Below are 18,900 nucleotides of genomic sequence, written 5' to 3' on the forward strand. Positions count from 1 at the left end.
TTTGACGCCTTGTAATCTCTTGTAATCTCTCGTTAATATAGGTCCACACAAATAAAGAATGTTTGACTTCGACTTTAATAATTATGCTCTTACATAATTATAAATAAACTAGCTTTCCGCCCGCCGCTTCGTCCGCGTGGAATTTTTTGGTTTTTATATAACCTATTACACTCAGAATGATAATAATGTGGCTTTCTATTGGTGAAAGATTTTTTAAAATCAGTTCAGTAGATCCCGAGATTTTCAAAATTCAAATTCAAAATTCAAATTCAAAATTTATTTATTGGAAACAAGAAAATTTGTACATGAAAAAGCGTGTACGATAATAGCCGCAATATTACTAGATACTAGATTACCCCTTACAATTTAACAAATATACAAACACACAAACTTTATTATTATTATTATTATTGAAACCCTATTTTGTTTTATTCTTTTTTTTATTTTAAATATTTCACGATCCAAACTAATATTTACTGTAAGTAAATGCTAAATAGTAAATATTAGTTTGGATTGTGAAATATCCTACTAATATTATAAAGGCGAAAGTTTGGATGTCTGGATGTCATGATGTCTGGATGTTTGTTACTCTTTCACGCAAAAACTACTGAACGGATTTTGTTGAAACTTTACAGTATTATTGTTTATAACCCAGATTAACATTATGACGATATGTGGCAAATAAATTTCAATAAATAAATAAGACGTGTCTAAAAGCGCCATCTATCGTCATTGGTTAAAATCTACAGCACTGGACAAACTACGGTATGACGTTCGTAAATATTCATTCGGGGGAAACCGTGAAACGCCATCTATCAACATGGGTAAAATGAGGTAAAACATCATATCTAACGGGGGTAAAACGAGGTCCACGCGAACGAAGTCGCGGGCGGCCGCTAGTTTATAATAGGTAGCTTTCCCTCCGCAACCTTATTGGTATTCCATGTATGTGTCTTTTAACTGAGTTCTGTTAAACATTTCATGTAAAATTTGTCCAATTATAACTCTATTTACATCTGCATCTGTAAGCAAGGATTCATGTTCTCCAGCCCAGATGCCGAGTAAACAGAATCGTCTTTCAGTGACGTGCAGCTGCCCCTATATTTGACCCACTGACCTAATTTTTTATTATTTATTTGTGTCAGTGTGCTCTTCTAAAGAGTGAAGACGATTGTATGTAGGTACTATTAAAATGTAATTTTAACTCATTGGTTTTGTCTCATATTTGAGGAATGTATCATGAGTAGAGTCTTAGTTTAAAAGGATGCCAACGATTTAAATTTCAATAGGTAGACAAAATTCAGAATTCTTAATTATCAAAAATTTTAGCTTTCTCCAGTAACACTGGTATTATTATACTGTGACTCATCAAAGTCATCATTGTCAAAAATATTGACAAATCGAGAACTGTCACGGCCAAAAAACTGGCACGCGTCCGTCCTCCGTAAGCGCCACCGCGCGACTGATTGAGATTGTCCAAGCCGTCATGGGCGATTTTTTCCACATTTTTTAACATAGTAACTAAATAAGACGCAATATAAAAATTTCATCCGTTAAAAGCCCTCAAGTTATTTCTGAACTTTAGTTTAGTAAAAGATTCAGAATCTCAAATCGCTTATTTTAAAAATAAAACCATTATTAGAAAACGAATAGAGGTAACTTTGGGAATTTATTCTATCGAGTCAACTTCATCAAATCGTGTTTCCATCCGTTAATAGCCCTAGAAAATATCCTCAACTATGCCCAAAAAAAAATTTAGCCTTTTATTTTACTGTTTAGTACCTCAAAAATGAAAAATGAAAACCTCATTTTCGCCATTTTCTCTGTTACCCGGCCTTAACCGATAAGGTAGAGTTAGAAACTATTATAAAGTTATCTATGACTTTGATTTGACTGATGTTGACATTATCAATAAACCCACACTCAGTTTGTTGATAAAATTCCAACTCGCAAATACTCAAGAAAGTTAACATAGGTAACAACTATGTTTTGTTACATTAGATGATATTTTACATAATAATATGGACGATAGATCTAGCAGCCGTACACAGCGCTGTATTGAAGGCATCTAGGAATGATTTAAGTTACAACATATGGAAAGATAAGGTGACCGAAACGAAGAAAGGTATTCTTTGTTCTAGATTTGCGTTTTAACCGCGTTTCACGGTTGTTTTGGCATACAAGTTTTCATGCTAGCTACATTTCACGCTTCAAGAAACCAAAGATTTCTATGACATGAGAAATTTCTCACTATGTAAACGGCCAGTAACGGCAAAATTCAAATAGACGAAATACGAATGAGCGTACAAGGTTATTTGTTACACGTACACCGTATTTTAGGTAAAACTCGTTTAGGCGCGATTGGTCCAATTCGCGAGCCATTCGTGTATTGGTGGCATTACTCATCAGCATAGTACACTGTTCCAATTTACTTTAGTTTATACAAATAACTCCATATTATATTCTTTTGTTTTAGCTAGCCAGTGACTCAACTCACAAAAGAACATTAAATGGTAATACAGATAATGATTACGACTACGAACACCTCTTGGATGAATATTACGAAGAATCTTTGAATGAATCTAAAGAAAACAAAAGCTATCGTATATTTGGCAAAGGTGTGTTTTACTTAAACGTTTTTACTACTCCAGTATTTTTATGTACTTCGAGATGCTGCTATTACATTGCTAATGAAGCAAAATGACATAAGTACATTTTGGTGCAAGCAAATTATCACCTATTGCCTTGGTGATAGGTCTCATTGATACACTGCAATATTTTTACAGATGCTGAATCTAGCTTTGCAAATAACATGCGAAAATTTATGAATATCAAAAATAAAAATTGCTCACAGGAAGATATTGGTATAAATGCGATCAAATGTCTGTTCGTAGATTACTACAACCGAAAACAACCGCTAAATGTATTTGTGGGCCGACTGTGGACGATAATCAGAGTTTGGTTCATATTATACATTGTATTAGCTATTCCTTTATGGTGCATGAAAGGTAATTTTATAATTTTTAACATCTATGTCATTTTACTTTTTGAGCCTGTATAAAATTGCACCCGACAACAACAAACATGCACGAATTTGTACTTCTAACTTTTTTTTTGGGTTCGTATTTCTTCGGAATTGAAATTTTTATATTTTATACCAATCTTATTTTGCATTTTATTTACAATTAAATGATTTCAGACTGAGTTGCTTTGTCTAAATACTCGCGACAATTTGGCTATCGGCCACATATTTTAAACATCGTCCCACATACCTAACGGTTCGATTTCAGATTGAATTTCTGAGCCGATATCACATCGGAATGTTAAATAATCATTAATTTTAAAGCTCTCAAATTTCAGGTTTATGTTGCTGCTGTTTTTTCTGTAGAATTTTCAAACCACACCAAACTATTGCGGAAGCCAAAAGTTACTTTATAACGAACCCGCCGGGATTACTAAAAACTACAAAAGGACATGAAGTACTTTACGAACCCACGAAAAATGAGAGAGATGCCTATGAAGAGTTTGAGCATCTAATAAGAACCATATGACGATAACAATAAAAATATTTTTTCAAAAACTTAGACGTTTTTTTGTTTCAGTGAAGATGTCTAACAGATAATAATTGTAACTTTGTTATTATGTATCTCAAAAATATATCATTGTCGGAATTCTACGTTTTTCAGTTATTTTTAGATCTAGATATCTATCTATACATGTTAAAAATATGTCGATCTAGACATATTTTTAAACGAGATAACAAGTAGACAAGGTTATCATCAAGACAAAACAACTGTATTTAAGATAAAAGGTGATTTGAATACATACCTACTTATTGATTATAATAAAACAATATAGGTGTATTGTTAATGTTATATTGCTATCTGTTGGTTTCTTTATAAAGCAATCGTCAAAATCTTTATTCAAGTGAAATGTGGCATATAGCAAGTGAATATTGGCAAGTGAAAACAGGGAACTAAGAAAAAATAAATATTTAAAAAATGCAAGCAATCAGCAAGATGGAATATTGCAATGAATAATAAATATGGACTGTTAATAAATAACATCCTTACCTCTAAAATCTGATTTGCCTTTGAAAAGTCGTTGTTGTAGAGAGCTAAAGCCACCAAACAATTGGGTTTCGCCAGCATTATGGAGATGAAGTCAATACTGCTGCTTTTTGTAGAAAGTACTGCTGAAAAGTAATTCAAAATTAAAATGTTGTCACTAAACTTTTATTCAATAGAGGATTGAACAAAGTTACCATCATCATTAGCTGATATTGTGGATGCTAGCATTACATGCTCAGAATCATGTTTGGAGATTGTATGCCTCTTTCTTGGCCTTGGTTTTTTTCTCAAGGTCTTAAATTCAAACTCACGGTCGTCGTCTTCACTGCTTTCGTCAACCTCTACATAGTCCAAACAAAGCTTCAACTGCAGTGGGTTTGTGTCGGGAGATAATGTTGATACCAGCTGCAGTTTCCATATTGAGTGGTTGACAACCCTCACAAGGTTCCTGAATCTTGTGGTGACAGAATTATCCAGCTCATCAATTTTGTTATCAGCTTCTAGCTTCTCCAAACATAACTTCAATGTATTTAGGACAATTTGTGTAGTCAAAGCATTACACATGAAGCCAGCATTGTTCGTGTTTGGACTCTTGAGGCTCTTGCTTTGCTTCTTAGAATAAAAGTAAGAACACTCAGAGTGTGTACCGCACGGGTATTCCTGGGTGTGTTCATAACATGAAAAATATTCATATCTCAAGAATAGACATGAAAATATATTTTCTATCACTTCAATGCAATATTGTAAAGGTTGTATGGACAAGACCAAACGTTTGATTTCTTCCAAACTGGATGTTGTTTCTTGAGGGTCTTCTGCCCCCTCAGAAGAATTTAGAACGACATCTATTATCTTGGTTATTGCACAGTAGCTGTTATAAGTGAGGACATCCCAATTTACATTTTCATTCTGAATCCCTATATTAGATTTGCCACTCAAAGTGTTGAGCTCAGACATGAAGTCAATGTTGGTATTTAGAAGCCTTGACACCTTGTATCTGTCGACTTTAGAGAGCCTGCACACTTGGGATATCACAGTCAATGTGCTCTGCTGCAAAACTTGACTAAATATAGATGTAGTCATTATTTTACAATTATTTTCCAAGCAAAACTTTATCACAGTTAGTTCTCTCTTTATTTCAGTTAAATAAAACTGCAACTGCTCATCTGCTGTGGTGTATGTGTCCAGTATAGAAAATATATTTGTCAACTGATGGACAAGTGATGATAAATCATATGTTTCGGCGCTATTGGTGAGATCAATGAGTACCATGATGAGTATTTGTTTGGTGAAATTGTTAATTTTGAAAGTAACATTTTCCATGTCATGGAGTTGATGCTTGTACACTTCAGCAGCTTTCAGTAACCAATGTGTCTTGTCCTGATAACACAGCTCAAGCATGTACTCTGGTGTTAACTTGAACTCTCTTTGTGGTTCATTCTTTTGCATAACATCAGAAGAAATCCATAGTAATTCAGGCCTATCATGTGGTATGAGGCTTAACAGTATTTGCTTTCTATACTGTCTGAAAGAATCTTCACACAAAGGTGTTAGTATGTGCTGTATAAATTGGTTCAAATACATTTGTGTCCATCTGACTAGAGATATCAAACAAATTAACTTCTCAGAGCAGTTGTTCTCTGCAAGTTCATTTTTTAATACTTCTAAGTAAATATCCTGAATTTTTTCTGTGTTCCCATCATTTTTGGAAAATTCTTGTATGTAGTTCAAAACTGAAGATGTTGTCACAGGGTTGCTTTTTAGGCTGAGTTTAAGAAAGTCTAATGTTTGGTTGGATAGATCTGCTTGTTTTTTAGATTGTTCTGTATCTTCATAGTATTTTAAGATCTCCTGAAATATAAAATAAATATACTATTAAAATATGATTGTAGTTTCAAACATTTTCCAACTTAAATAGCAATGTTTAAAAATTACCATCAATTAAGCACAATGACACAGAGTACAATTACGAGTACATACACCCACACAAAATTTAATAGCAGTAGAATCACTTACCTCGTATATATCCTCAGAGGGGTCATCAAGGAGACGCAACATATACTGCAACTCTTCCTCCTTCATGTTGTATTTGGCACCTACAACACCATATAGTAATATGAACCTTATGATGAAAACTTATTTATATTATGCTATAAATAACAGACTTAATTCTTTTACAAAAATGAAAATAGGTAGTTTATAAACTTTTAACAAAAGACCCATTGCAAGGTTTTCTTTATTCAGTGCCTTAGATATTTAATAAGTACCTATGCAGTTTTTCCTGGTAGTTTCCTACTATCACTGATTAATCAGTACAACACAAACATTGTAACTGCAAACAGAATATTATGTCAACTGTTATCTCCCAATGTGTTACTGACCTAGCTGGGTCAGAAGTCAATGATATTGTTTATTTTCAATGCACAGTTACTAACAGGAACATAGACTTAGCTAAATGATTTCTAATTTGTTTTGAACTCAAACATGGTAATTATTAATAACATTTATGGTTCTTTTAATTTAGGTATTATTCATTTGGCTATGACTTTGAACAGAAAACTACTACAGTTTTTTATAAGAACACACGTTAAAAATATTTAAGCTGTACAAAATATTCTAGCGACCTCAATACCCACATGATAATGTCATCAATAACATTGGCAGACAGTAAGACAATAATTATTATTTATTTTGTTTACATATTACCTTCAAAGTTACATTAAACAAGTCTGTATGGCAAACTAATCGTGATAAAGAACGGATTATCTGTAGATCAACCTAAAACTATTGTTAACATCTATCTAATTACCTAGGACATACAATTTTAGAACCTAACGATATTACAAAAGAGTAGAAGACAAAAACATACCTACACTACAGTGCCAGGTAAAGCAACACTGAAGTCCAACCAACTCCTAGCTGGATTCCGTCCAGTTTAAAGATTTGTCAATTGTCATCACGAATTTAACATATGTGAGTAGAATAGGTACGCTTCAAGATGCAATGTTTTTATTCTTTGTATCAATAAATAAAACTGCGAGCGAGTGACCAAAATCACCACAGCTGAGATTGTGTCAAATTAGCTGTCTGTCACATGTCAGATATGTTATGTCACTGTCAGTCAAATGTTTTCGTACCGTATTGCGTAAATGGGAATTGGGTATTCATACAAAAGCTGTATATTATTACAAGCTTTATATTGACTTCACTTGTTAGTATGTGTGGGACAAATCTTGCAACTGAATTTAAGACCAGTTCTCCTCAACCGATTGAGCTGAAATTTGGTATACTTATGTAAGTACGATGACAATGCAATATTATGGTACCATTGAGCTGGTCTGATGATGGAGTCGGGAGGTGGCCATAGGAACTCCTAAACAAAACGGTGGAAACTCGTCGAGTTTGGGTTCGTTGGATTTGTCTTTTCAAGCACTTTACTGTTAGATAATGTCCAGGGTCCTGAGATTAAGATATAACTAAAAAGTGTAAAATAAAATTATAATAAAAATAAACTTTTTTAAAAACAAGCTTTTATTCTGAACTTCGAAAGCTTGTAGCGAACAGAGAAAAAGAGGAATAAATTCCATGCGCGATACAAGCATTCGAAATTCAGAATAAAAGCTTGTTTTTAAAAAAGTTTATTTTTTAATAATATCTTTGCTTTTTTCAAGCAGTAAAAGTAATTAAAAAAATACTCTAACTGTCAAAAACTATTTTTTAGGTTAGAAAAATGTTATGAGTTCTTGAACTCGAAATATTTGTTTATCAATTTAAAATTTTTACTAATACCTATAAAATTTCTTCAAATCCAATTGTTTCCTAAAATTTCGTTATGAGGCTTATTTCCAGAAGCGGTGTTTTGTATCACGTCTCCAAAGTATTCACTAATCCGGTTAGTAGGAGTCGTGTACAAAATGTTATTCGGTTTCGCCAGTACATGACTGTTATTTCTAATAAGCGACTCCTGGCCAAATATCCTACGAGTCTAGTTTCCTTCACTTGCTTGGAATATTCAACTGACAGTAAGAAACAATTCCTAAATTTTGAAAAGAAATCTGAAGCATTGAAAGATGTTCTTGAGCACAAGAAAGAACAATTAAAAGATACAGAGCAAAGAATAAGGCAAAAAGGTGAAGAGATAGTAAGAGACATAAAGCACCAGAAAGAAGTCACTGGTCAAAAATTAAGAGTGAAGAAGGAACATTTAATTAAAGATATTTTAGAAACAAAAGCTAAGGTCAAAGAAAGATTGGAAGAAGTTGTTGAGGTAGGTTATTAAAAAGAAAACAAATTATATTCATATAAAATACACAAGAGAACATTATACTGCATAGTTTAGTTCATTTATTAATATTTACTTTTTTTCTTCTTTCCAGAGGGAAAATGTGTTTACTGTTCCAAATGTTTTATGTGTTGCAAGAATAGCCATGTCTCCTTATTTAGGATATGTAATTTTACAAGACAACTATACATTGGCTATGGGTTTATTAGTATTTGCTGGAGTAACAGACTTGGTAAGTGACATTCTTATTTTTGAGGCATTATTTTTCTTAGTTATTAAGTATTAAAATATAACATTGATTTTTTACCTTTTTACAGCTGGATGGATGGATAGCAAGGACATGGAAGAGTCAATCATCAAAAATGGGGTCATTTCTCGACCCCATGGCTGATAAAGTGCTCATAGCCACACTCTTTGTCTCGCTTACCTGGCAGAACCTGATACCACTGAGCCTGACTCTCCTCATCGTGGGTAGAGATGCTGCACTGGTTGCCGCTGGTTTCGTCATCAGATACATGAGTTTACCCCCACCAGTAAGTTGTTATTTAACCGTTTAGATCTTGTTGATGTAATTTTCTGTTTGGCCTAAAAGTTAACTGGTAGAGAATGCCACAAGTTCACCTTTTGTACCTCACTTTATATGTACAATAGAGATTTTGAATAAATGTAATTGATTATTGTTTGGCTATATTCTAATAAGGATCACCTTTTATAAATAACAGAACATGAAATTTTTCACTTTTTTTACAGGAAAACAAATCCCACTCATTATTGGTAAACTACTTACCATAATTTCTATGATAAAAGTAAAGAAATGTGTGTAATATTTTCAGAGAACACTCAGCAGATATTTTGATGTAACACATGCAACAGCGCAACTAGCACCTACAACCATAAGCAAATTCAACACAGCCATACAACTGTTACTGGTAATTATTCTTCTACTGTGAAAATTAATTAGTAGTGTATTCTATAAATCTGTAACTAATTTGTAAGTCACTATCTATTACTAGTTTGGAAGATGGTGCATAATTAGACTATGATGTAATGTAATGCAAATTGAGATAAAATGGTTAACAATTTTTAATGACTAGCTTTTAATTACATAATAATAGCTTCACCTATGAATTTCAGTCAATTTGAATCTCTTCAACCACTGGGATATTCAACATATGGAAAAAAGGGATAATTTTTTTTGGTCCCAGGGAACAACATAGGATAGTTTTTTTTATCTTGGTTTAAGACATTCTCTCGAATGGGTCACATAGTTACTTTTGCATTTCTAATATTAGTACCTATGGATTTCTTGTTTCAGGTTGGCACAACCTTAGCATCTCCTGTGTTTGGATACGTAGACCACCCCACCCTACACGCCCTGTGTGGCATCACAGCTGTCTCTACAGTCGTATCTGCAATTAGCTATTTAGTCAGTAAGGATACCTACAAGTTTTTGAAGAAAAAATTGTAAACCATGTGATTTTTTGATTTTCTTCTCAATTTTATTTAGACGCACACAATAGTCTTCCAAAAAAGAAACTGTATTGTATAGCCATGGGTTTAGTGAAAACAATAAAATCTGTACAAATGTAAATAATAATTAAATGTTTATTTATTTGAATTGACATTTGAAAACCCCACTCAATCCCTATCTTTAGTCCATAAACACACACTATTTTTATATAAATAAATTATTTATTGATTACTCAATTAGTACAATCATGTTTATTTATGTTGTTCACCAAACAAACAATATTTTCATACCTAACTAGTGACCTAGTAAATATGAGGAAACTCATTGGCCTTGTGTTATTTAATTGGGTATTTTATCGGTACATGCATGCATAATATAATAAATTAATATAAAACATACAAATGGAATCAATTTATTATTCATTCTATTCACATGAATAAATTGTAGGTAATTCATCACATGAAAAGGTACACAAATTTAAAAAAAAGTAATATAATTACAAATTATACTTACACTAACAAAAATATACTGATATATTCATAAAATTGTTATTCTGATAAGCCATTATTTTCAAATCTTACATGAAGAAGCAAAAAGAATACTTTTTAGTCAAATGAGGTACATTTCCAATTAAAGCAATTTGATACTTTTCACGTTATTCCACAAGGGACAAAACATTTTTGTTTCACATAAAAACATATAAAAATATTATTGTGGAATGTTGAATACTTAGATTCAATTTTAGTAAGTTATTCATCCACAGGGCGTAAAGTTAAGATTTAAAAAAATATGATCAAAAACTGAATTAACATTTGTAACATAATTTAGAATCTAATTAAGTGTTAATTTCGATTAATATTTCCTGTACCTAGAAGTAATTTCTACACTTTTAATCTCAAATTATGGACTGTATGGATGGTGAAAGTTAGATTCCAAAAGGCACATGTATAAATCTCAGGTTTAGGTAGGTATCTAAGTTAGTTGTTAATAAATTAATAAACTAATGACCAATTAAAATTATTTTTCATAAATATTAGGTACCAGATACATTTTTGGTATACTGTCTCATCTCAATAAATCTAAAAACAGCATAAAAAGCAATTTAATAAATTGAAATGGTAAGAGGGTGGCAAGCAACTTGGGGTGTTCAGATGCAGTGCTCTAGAATAGTCATTCTATCACTATTCCTAGTAATGGCTGAATAGCTGGTTCCTTTTTGTTAATTATAAAGATAATATCTGTATCATTAATTGTGTTAGTTAGAATAACATAAAATAATATGATTTATTTAAGACTAGATGAACTAGGGTTGTTAATCAGAAATGCAGCTATGTGTTGCGATAACTAAATATATGTCGATGTCTCAATAATCTAACTCTAAACATGACAATAACATATCATAGAATGATTATAACTATATTAAATTTTAAGCACATCATAATAATCATACCTACTATTAATTTATACAAAGAAAGAGATTTAAAAATGAATTATGGCAGCTAGGATTTATTAGGAAACATGAATATCCCATACAAAAATAATTATGCTAATCCCTAAGACATTTTGAATCTCAACAAATACTGCCCTTGGGACATGTAAGCTTTCTACATCAATCTTTTGAAATATAAATTAGAGTACAATCTCAAATGCATATTTTGTAACTGGTTTTCAAGGTACAAAACAAGAGAAACCTGAACTTTTAGCACAAATTACATAACATAATTATAACAGAAACAATTTAGGCACCAGTTACGCAGAATAATAAGCAAACATAATGTAAATCTCATTGGCTACAAAATAAACAACAGCAAAATGTCACAATGTGTTAAAAACTTAAATTCTAAATTATAAAATTGTACAAAAATAAAAAAGTGACACATTGATTGCACAAAATATTTATAGAACTATGTTACAATGTAAGAGGATGGTTTTCTGAAATTAAAAATGGTAACAGCATCAGCATCTTTTTAAACACTTATGTATTCAATGTTTTAGAATATTCATTACAAAGTAATGTTACACATTTTTTATATAACTAACTGCATACAAATATAAAATGCATGTTATGAAAATGAAAATATGTGGATAATTAGGAATATTTAACCAACCTTGTTGATTAATTCATCACAAATAGCTGTGAGCTCTTCATTGTCTTTGATTTTCTGTGCCAAAGACTCCTGTAATGATGATGCATGTACCTCACTTTTCTTGAGCATAGCATTTAACTTCAGAATTTCAGCTTGATGGACTTTCTTCACCGAGTCAAGCTCAGCATTAGCCTTGTTCAGTTGCTGCATGGCATGCTGTCGAAGTGTTTCATATCTGGCTTCCAATTTTTGTATAGCATCATTATTCTCCTCCACTGTTCGTTTTAATGTTTCTTCATTACTTTTGTAACCTTGTATAATTACTTTGCACCTTTCATATTTTGTATGGACATCATTGAAGGCGTGTTCCATCGAAGCCAGATGTGCAGCAGCTTCATCACGTTCTCTTATCAGCGTACCTCTCTCTTCTGTCCATCTTTTTGCTTCAGTTTCACGTTCACCGATAAGTGATGAAATGGTACGTTCATATTCTTCCATGACAACACTCATTTGTTTGTTATTTCTTACTTTTTCAGCGACCCGCTGTGAAAGTGCTTTTTCTTTATCAGCATATTCCTCGTTTTGTTCAGTCAGTTTCTTTATTTTGGTTTCACATTCTTCAAGCCGGTCTCTCAGTTCACGGTTCAGATCTCTCAAATTTTGAGCTTCTTCTTCCTGAGCAGTTAGCAGTTCTTTGACAGCTCGTAGCTGTTCTACTGTGTGTGGGTCCATGTCTGAGGAACGAGATATGACAGGCGGTGGGGGCGGTATGTTAGCACCGAGGCTGAGGAGGCGGTCGATAGTTGCAATAGCAGGAGAAACTGTACTCGCCTTAACGGGAGTTGTCTTAGCCGCAGAAGGTTTCACAGCTGGTGTAACTACTTGAGTGGGTTTCTCGGTTGGGCCACTGATACCAGGTTGCACAGACAATTGTTGCATTGAGTTCACTATATTCTGCTCCGTACCTGACATGGTACTGTTCAGTTTATACCGTTCAAAAAACCTCTATACTTTTACATCCAATAGTGAACACATGATATTGCCTGAAAAAAAACAGATTATGTTGTTATTATTGTATTTCTACATTGTATGTACTTACTTATGAGTAACTGGTAACTAATTCATTCAGGGTCTTTGTCAGTTGACACACAAATATTTATAGATATCAAATCTAAATAACACGCACTGTACGTAATAATATGAACTGCACGCAGCTAAGGAACGTAATAAATGAAATTTTAACGTCCCACGCATGGTGCAACGAATTCGAACAAAAAGGAATGTTGCGTACAAATTAGGCAATGTAATGTACCGCAATGTCCTCGAACCACTTGGACTGCACCGAGTGTAAGTAATAGCATTAACACTTGAAATTACTTGCAAAAACCAACAGCTGCATATTAAATCTGCCTTTAGCAATTAAATAAACATCTAATTAATTAAATGTACGACGATGATGACATCAGTTTAGCCTTTTTCGGTTTTGACATTTAATTTGTGATTTGTGACATTAACATTTTTTTTGTGGTCACCACAGACTAAAGTCGATTTCGTTCGGAAATAAAAAGGTAAGCGAACTAACAAAGTAGTAAAATGGTTCTGCAGCAACCGTCACCGTGCTGTTTTTTTGTTTGGTTCAAGTTTTTGGGCCATTTATTTATGGGAGTTTTGGCCGCCGGCCGTCCATACCCACTTACTTCCTAGGCTAGCATTTGGGCATACCGGATGATACCGGGAGTGAGACCCCCAGTAACCTCCTCTATCCCACTTATTTAGTAAGTTTATTGTTAACTGGGTAGGTTTATCCATTTCTAGCTATGGAGCGCACAGAATTTCTACGATTTAAATCATTTTGACATTTAAGGGGTGAGGACTGTGCCCTGTACTGTAGTGCCTACTTTTGTGTTTGCACCCTATGTTGCACCCCGATTGGTTGGTTAAGTTGATCATTGACAAATCTCATTCAATCACACGGCAATCATAAAACAAAACACATGCTTAATTATAAAATGTATTTTATTTTGTAATAAGCTATTTATATCAACTACATAAAACTATGCAAATCTAAACTCCAACAATGTATTTATCAGTTTTATACATTTCATAGGCGAAATCTTCGTCATGTGTAGGGTCAAATTCGAGTCCTGGAAAAAGAAAAAAATTGTTAATAATAATTAGGTTTTGTGTGAAGTAAATACTCAAGAGGACCTAAAGCATTAGGTACAACCCGGTCGAGTTAACCGCACACCACGCTGGAATGCGACTCTCGCTCACAATCAACCGCACATCTCCCCGCGTTCGCCCCATGTTCGTACTAGAGCCAGGCCTGGCTCACTCCGCGCGGTACATCCGATAATTACCTACAGCGAAGCGCCCCGCCGCGCCGGCGGGTATTATATCAGTCGAGTGTCACGCGCGCACCCGTCAGGACGCTGGCGTGCGTTGTAGTACCTAATTCTATGATCGAAGTATTATTACAAAATGGACATAAAGAGAAAGAAATATTATTGTGCGGTGTTCGGGTGTTTCAATTCAAAAAGAAATCTACCGGATTTATCTCCTTTTTCGCTTCCCAAAGATGCTGAAAGGTATGTTGGCCATGTAGGTAATCAATAATTCTTAGGAATGTAGGAACCTAACCTACCATGACTACTGCTCAGAATGCGTTAGTTCGTTTCAGCAAATTAATGACGTCCACTGCTGGACAAAGGCCTCTCCCAAGGTTTTCCATAATTAATGCGTACTTACCTACATACGTACCTCATTACAAATAAGTATATCAATTATTTTTTTACTAGACACTACTAGACAGCAACCCTAACAGCGTAAGAAGAGTTCAGAGGCACGCGATAGAAAGAGACAAAACTTGTAGGTGAATAAAATTGTAGGTATAGGTCTACCAGAATCTCATGGCAAACAAAAATATTGGAAAAGTGTGTTTTTCATATGGCAATTGTCTATGGTTTAATTGTCACCTGTCAAAGAAAATTATGAAAGCTGTCAGCCGCTGCAAAAATTTTGTAATCTCTTCATGCCTATTTGTTATTAAACAGTACTGTACCGTTATTCGAAGCCTTTATAATGAGAGTAGTGTCTGTCTTTTCCTGTTTGAGTACTAGTTTTGACGTATAATCTGCCCACGTGACTTCCGCTCCGGTCCCCCACCGCCTAAGCACGCCTCAATTAACGACACTAGCGCCACCAACGGTAGCTCGAAACTAGGTTTCGATATTCTCGCCATTGGTGTTTTAGTTCCCGTTCGAGACGGTCGTAGAATTAGCTCCGCTAGTTCGCGACCCATCTCACAGGTACTAGTCGTGACGTGATTCAGGTAATATTACCATCATAATGTAAGTACTTCTAAATTATTATGTACTGGCTGAAAACTTATAAAAATTACTGTGATTACTTATTTCGCAGTGTAATTTATTTTTACAACGGTGTTACCGTTCGGGGGTAGATTGCATTCAATCTAACTCTGTGTAATTTTAAATAATTATCTTTCTTCTCTAGTAATACTTGTACCTAACGGTATTCCGTTAGACGTGTTTTAAAAGTAACATTACTTTTTAGCAATGTTTGTTTCTAACGGTTTTTCGTTAGATATGTTTTTAAGCTAACTTTTCTTCTTAGCAATGTTCGTACCTGACGGCGTGTTCCGTTAGATGTGTTTTAAAACTAACATTCCTTTTTAGCAATGTTTGTGCCTAACGGTTTTCGTTAGATGTGTTTTAAAACTAATATTCCTTTTTAGCAATGTTCATTCCTAACGGTATAACACTCCTTTTTAGCTGTGTTTGTTCCTAAGGGTTTTCCGTTAGATGTCTTTATTTTCAAAAGGAAAGAGGAAATATTATGTCCACGTGCAGAAGAGGAGCAAGAGTTGGCGTAGAGGTCAAATCAAAGGATGGTGTGGTGTAATGTGATAGTCGCAAGATGTGATTGCTTGCTACAATAAGCTGTAAGTACCAACTTACCAATACCATTTCAGACATACGAATTCCATCGGACGGATTGTGTTGATTTATAAATCAACAAAATAAATAAACGGTAAACTACCTTTNATGTGATTGCTTGCTACAATAAGCTGTAAGTACCAACTTACCAATACCATTTCAGACATACGAATTCCATCGGACGGATTGTGTTGATTTATAAATCAACTAAATAAATAAACGGTAAACTACCTTTGTCAATATGCATCCGGGGAAAGTATGAAAACTTCCACTAGGTAGGGTAGCGTACCGACGTACCTATTCTACCGCCATTATGGAAGTCTAACGCATGGCTTGTAACCCAAGAGTGCAGTTTGTCCTATTAGGATACGGTACGTAGGTATGATAATACCTTTGTGGTTTTCTTAAACTATGATTTCAGGAAAACGCTATGCTGTTACTGTGTAGATAAACAGTGAGTCTGTGTAATAAACGGTGAAGGATGAACATCGTCTATTCAGCCTGATACGCAGTTTATTTGATGCTAGCGGCGTCTGGAAAATTTTTCGGCAGCAATACGATCGCAACTCTGCTCCGCAGATCGATCTGAGATTTCGCCTTATGCTAAATACCTACAGTGGAAAACTCAAACTGGCTACTCGGCAAGCTAGATGGCAGTGTAACCAAAACGCAGCAGCATAATCCTGTAGCGAGGGTAAGTTCTCTTGGAGCAAACAGGGAAAAACCAGGAGCCAGAACCTTTTCTCCCTCATCCCACCGGGATAGGAGAAAACTCAAACACTCAAGGAGTCTCATATTGAGCCAGGCAACGCCGCTCATTTTTATTTACGTCGAGAGGTCTTAGTAAGGCATTGGTCCAAACCCTCTTGTTATCCCTCATCCCACTGGGATAGGAGATTACCCAAAGAGAATCGGACTCAAATCATTACATTTCGAGCCGAGCAACCTCGCTCATTTTTATTTACGTCGAGAGGTCTTAGGGCATCGCTCTAAACTCTCATGTTATCCCTCATCCCACTGGGATAGGAGATTACCCAAAGAGAACCGGACTCAAATCACTACATTTCGAGCCGAGCAACCTCGCTCATTTTTATTTACGTCGAGAGATCTTAGGGCATCGCTCTAAACTCTCATGTTATCCCTCATCCCTCTGGGATAGGAGATTACCCAAGGAGAATCGGACTCAAATCATTACATTTCGAGCCAAGCAACCTCGCTCGTTTGTATTTGCGGTTCAAAGACATGAGGGCATCGTCCTAAATCCTCATAATTTTTGAAGAGTTATAGAACCCAAACGCCTTATTCCACGGCAAACGAAAATAAGTAAAGTTGCCGAGTAGACATGAGGGCTTCGCCCTAAATCCGCATAACTATAAAAGGGTCTGAAATTCTATTTTGCACGGCAAAATTAAAGTAATGTTGCCGGGAGGACATAAGGGCATCGCCCCAAATCCTCATAATTTTCAAGGGTTATGGAACCCTAATTAAAATGCTTTATTTCATGACAAAAGTAAGCTATTTAAGACCTGCCATGGGTAAAAGGTGGAGACAGAGATCATGAGATTACGCAAAAATGACTCGATTCGTGTCAGTTTGGCTTATTTCATTACTGCCGAGATGATACGAGGGCATCGCCCTAAACCTTCAGAATCTTGAAGGATGTTAATTAATCGGGGCCGCAGCTATGCGCTCTGAATTTTTGGTACCGAACAGTTATATTGACCTGATAGTCTTTTAAATAAGGTTATAGATCCAAATGTACCAACATGATGCAATAAACATATATGACTATGACTATGACTATAGACGCTTGGCGGGTACCACAAAGTACTGAATACTAAAATAAGTATTTTTTTGCCTATACATACCTATAGTACACCGACAGACTCATGCAAATGTTCTGACGGCAATTGATNGCGAAGTAAAACTTCTGTACGTAGTACTTATTATTATTCTGTGTTTATGCCTTTAACAGAGAAGATTAAACTACATTATCTACGCAAAACGACACGTCACTAGCACTGTTTAAAAATGAACGAACAGTACTGCACAGTGCCACTTATCGCTATCGCGAAAGCCCATTGCAATAGGACCTCACTAAGCATATCATTATGTTGTGACTCGTGACGTCACAAACAACCTAAGTTACCTACTCTGGAATATGGAACACACTCGATGCATGCTTAAGTGATACAGCAAATCGAACGCACAGCGTTGAATAGAGCTCTGTGATTGGTTCATGTGTTATCCTCTGCGTCCACGCGCACTGTGAGACCTCACGGTGATGTTTGTGAATACAGGCGTAAGGCCTTTACATGTCTCACTACCGTTTTAAAGTCCACCGTCTCAACAAATACGTTTGACAAGTGTGGAAAACTGCCATAAAAAGATTAATACCACCACTATGATCGCAGTTGGGCGTGGGCGGTCCAGCGCTGGTCAACGGGCAAATGCTGGGGGTGGTGTTGGACGACCGACTGCCACTACTAGTCGAGCCTTTAGGTGCACTCGCGTGGGTACAAGTACTATTAAACGTTGACTCTTTGTGAAGGTAGCATTTTATTCATAATCACGATAGGGTTCAACTTTAACTATTTCTTATTAAACTTCGTCGCTGCATTCTCGAGATTTTCATATTTACCATGCAGTCCATATTGTGTATTACCAGAATTTAGCTAACAATTTGAGTTCGCAAGTGTGGTGGCACCGCAGACGTGCCATCCATCGGTTAAAACCAATATTTAAACAAAAAACAAACAATAAAAATACATAGAAACCTATAATAAGTACATAGAATAATAAGATACAGAAGGCTATGTTAATGCAACTGAAAGAGATTGAGTGTGTGTGAGATTTCTTAGAGCCTTTCAGCTTTCATTGTCTAGCAAGCAAGGTTCATGTTTCATTCAATCACTACGTAGCCGGAAAGGCTTGGCAAAGTGGTAGGCAATCACTCAAACACATCCAACATACCAACTTTCTTATTTTTTTGGGATGTAGGTAGAGTCGGATAAAAATGTAAATGCCGCTGTTTAAA

General features: G+C 34.9%; 4 protein-coding genes across 13 annotated transcripts; 2 read left to right on the forward strand and 2 right to left on the reverse strand.

Annotated features, from left to right (window-relative positions):
- Nucleotides 1-1,832: 1,832 nt before the first annotated feature.
- Nucleotides 1,833-3,664, forward strand: LOC114360111 (uncharacterized). Of its 3 annotated transcripts, none has more exons than XR_003656483.1 (4): nucleotides 1,833-2,125; nucleotides 2,477-2,618; nucleotides 2,787-3,008; nucleotides 3,361-3,664. XR_003656483.1 is itself a non-coding variant. In XM_028314680.1 (4 exons), exons 1-4 carry the CDS (start codon nucleotides 2,002-2,004, stop codon nucleotides 3,549-3,551), a joined length of 675 nt encoding a protein of 224 aa, XP_028170481.1. In that variant the 5' UTR covers nucleotides 1,833-2,001; the 3' UTR covers nucleotides 3,552-3,664. The 3 variants fall into 3 exon arrangements, 2 of the variants coding, with proteins under 2 accessions (XP_028170481.1, XP_028170482.1); XM_028314680.1 differs by having other exon boundaries at nucleotides 2,481-2,618; XM_028314681.1 differs by having other exon boundaries at nucleotides 1,833-2,106.
- Nucleotides 3,665-3,890: 226 nt separating this feature from the next.
- Nucleotides 3,891-7,156, reverse strand: LOC114360112 (uncharacterized). 5 transcript variants are annotated; one of them, XM_028314685.1, is made up of 4 exons: nucleotides 6,947-7,156; nucleotides 6,084-6,168; nucleotides 4,265-5,918; nucleotides 3,891-4,195 (listed from the first exon to the last, which is right to left on the reverse strand). In XM_028314685.1, the coding sequence occupies exons 2-4, from the start codon at nucleotides 6,147-6,149 to the stop codon at nucleotides 3,924-3,926; spliced, it is 1,992 nt and encodes a 663-aa protein (XP_028170486.1). In that variant the 5' UTR covers nucleotides 6,150-6,168; nucleotides 6,947-7,156; the 3' UTR covers nucleotides 3,891-3,923. The 5 variants fall into 5 exon arrangements, with proteins under 5 accessions (XP_028170486.1, XP_028170484.1, XP_028170487.1 ...); XM_028314683.1 differs by having other exon boundaries at nucleotides 6,084-6,163; nucleotides 6,946-7,156; XM_028314686.1 differs by having other exon boundaries at nucleotides 3,891-4,192; nucleotides 6,084-6,163; nucleotides 6,942-7,156.
- Nucleotides 7,157-7,798: 642 nt separating this feature from the next.
- Nucleotides 7,799-10,390, forward strand: CLS (cardiolipin synthase). The gene is made up of 5 exons (XM_028314673.1): nucleotides 7,799-8,334; nucleotides 8,444-8,581; nucleotides 8,667-8,882; nucleotides 9,183-9,278; nucleotides 9,665-10,390. The coding sequence occupies exons 1-5, from the start codon at nucleotides 7,900-7,902 to the stop codon at nucleotides 9,815-9,817; spliced, it is 1,038 nt and encodes a 345-aa protein (XP_028170474.1). The 5' UTR covers nucleotides 7,799-7,899; the 3' UTR covers nucleotides 9,818-10,390.
- An 85-nt stretch (nucleotides 10,391-10,475) lies between these two features.
- Nucleotides 10,476-13,417, reverse strand: LOC114360110 (transforming acidic coiled-coil-containing protein 3). 4 transcript variants are annotated; one of them, XM_028314676.1, is made up of 2 exons: nucleotides 13,285-13,417; nucleotides 10,476-12,950 (listed from the first exon to the last, which is right to left on the reverse strand). In XM_028314676.1, exon 2 carries the CDS (start codon nucleotides 12,877-12,879, stop codon nucleotides 11,920-11,922), a length of 960 nt encoding a protein of 319 aa, XP_028170477.1. In that variant the 5' UTR covers nucleotides 12,880-12,950; nucleotides 13,285-13,417; the 3' UTR covers nucleotides 10,476-11,919. The 4 variants fall into 4 exon arrangements, with proteins under 4 accessions (XP_028170477.1, XP_028170475.1, XP_028170476.1 ...); XM_028314674.1 differs by having other exon boundaries at nucleotides 13,199-13,417; XM_028314675.1 differs by having other exon boundaries at nucleotides 13,220-13,416.
- Nucleotides 13,418-18,900: the final 5,483 nt, after the last annotated feature.

This window comes from Ostrinia furnacalis, unplaced genomic scaffold (genome assembly GCF_004193835.3).
Source record: "Ostrinia furnacalis isolate ACB-3 unplaced genomic scaffold, ASM419383v2 OfSCF4893, whole genome shotgun sequence".
In the NCBI taxonomy this organism is placed as follows: Eukaryota; Metazoa; Arthropoda; class Insecta; order Lepidoptera; family Crambidae; genus Ostrinia; species Ostrinia furnacalis.

Excerpts from the sequence above, each read along its gene's own strand:
- LOC114360111 (XM_028314680.1), top strand. The coding sequence starts at position 2,002 with ATGATATTTTACATAATAATATGGACGATAGATCTAGCAGCCGTACAC. Across the intron at positions 2,126-2,480 it reads GGTGACCGAAACGAAGAAAG|CCAGTGACTCAACTCACAAA; the intron begins GTATTCTTTGTT and ends TGTTTTAGCTAG. Across the intron at positions 2,619-2,786 it reads CTATCGTATATTTGGCAAAG|ATGCTGAATCTAGCTTTGCA; the intron begins GTGTGTTTTACT and ends ATATTTTTACAG.
- LOC114360112 (XM_028314685.1), bottom strand. The coding sequence starts at position 6,149 with ATGAAGGAGGAAGAGTTGCAGTATATGTTGCGTCTCCTTGATGACCCC. Across the intron at positions 5,919-6,083 it reads CCTCTGAGGATATATACGAG|GAGATCTTAAAATACTATGA; the intron begins GTAAGTGATTCT and ends TTTATATTTCAG. Across the intron at positions 4,196-4,264 it reads AATATCAGCTAATGATGATG|CAGTACTTTCTACAAAAAGC; the intron begins GTAACTTTGTTC and ends ATTACTTTTCAG.
- CLS (XM_028314673.1), top strand. The coding sequence starts at position 7,900 with ATGAGGCTTATTTCCAGAAGCGGTGTTTTGTATCACGTCTCCAAAGTA. Across the intron at positions 8,335-8,443 it reads GATTGGAAGAAGTTGTTGAG|AGGGAAAATGTGTTTACTGT; the intron begins GTAGGTTATTAA and ends TCTTCTTTCCAG. Across the intron at positions 8,582-8,666 it reads TTGCTGGAGTAACAGACTTG|CTGGATGGATGGATAGCAAG; the intron begins GTAAGTGACATT and ends ACCTTTTTACAG.
- LOC114360110 (XM_028314676.1), bottom strand. The coding sequence starts at position 12,879 with ATGTCAGGTACGGAGCAGAATATAGTGAACTCAATGCAACAATTGTCT.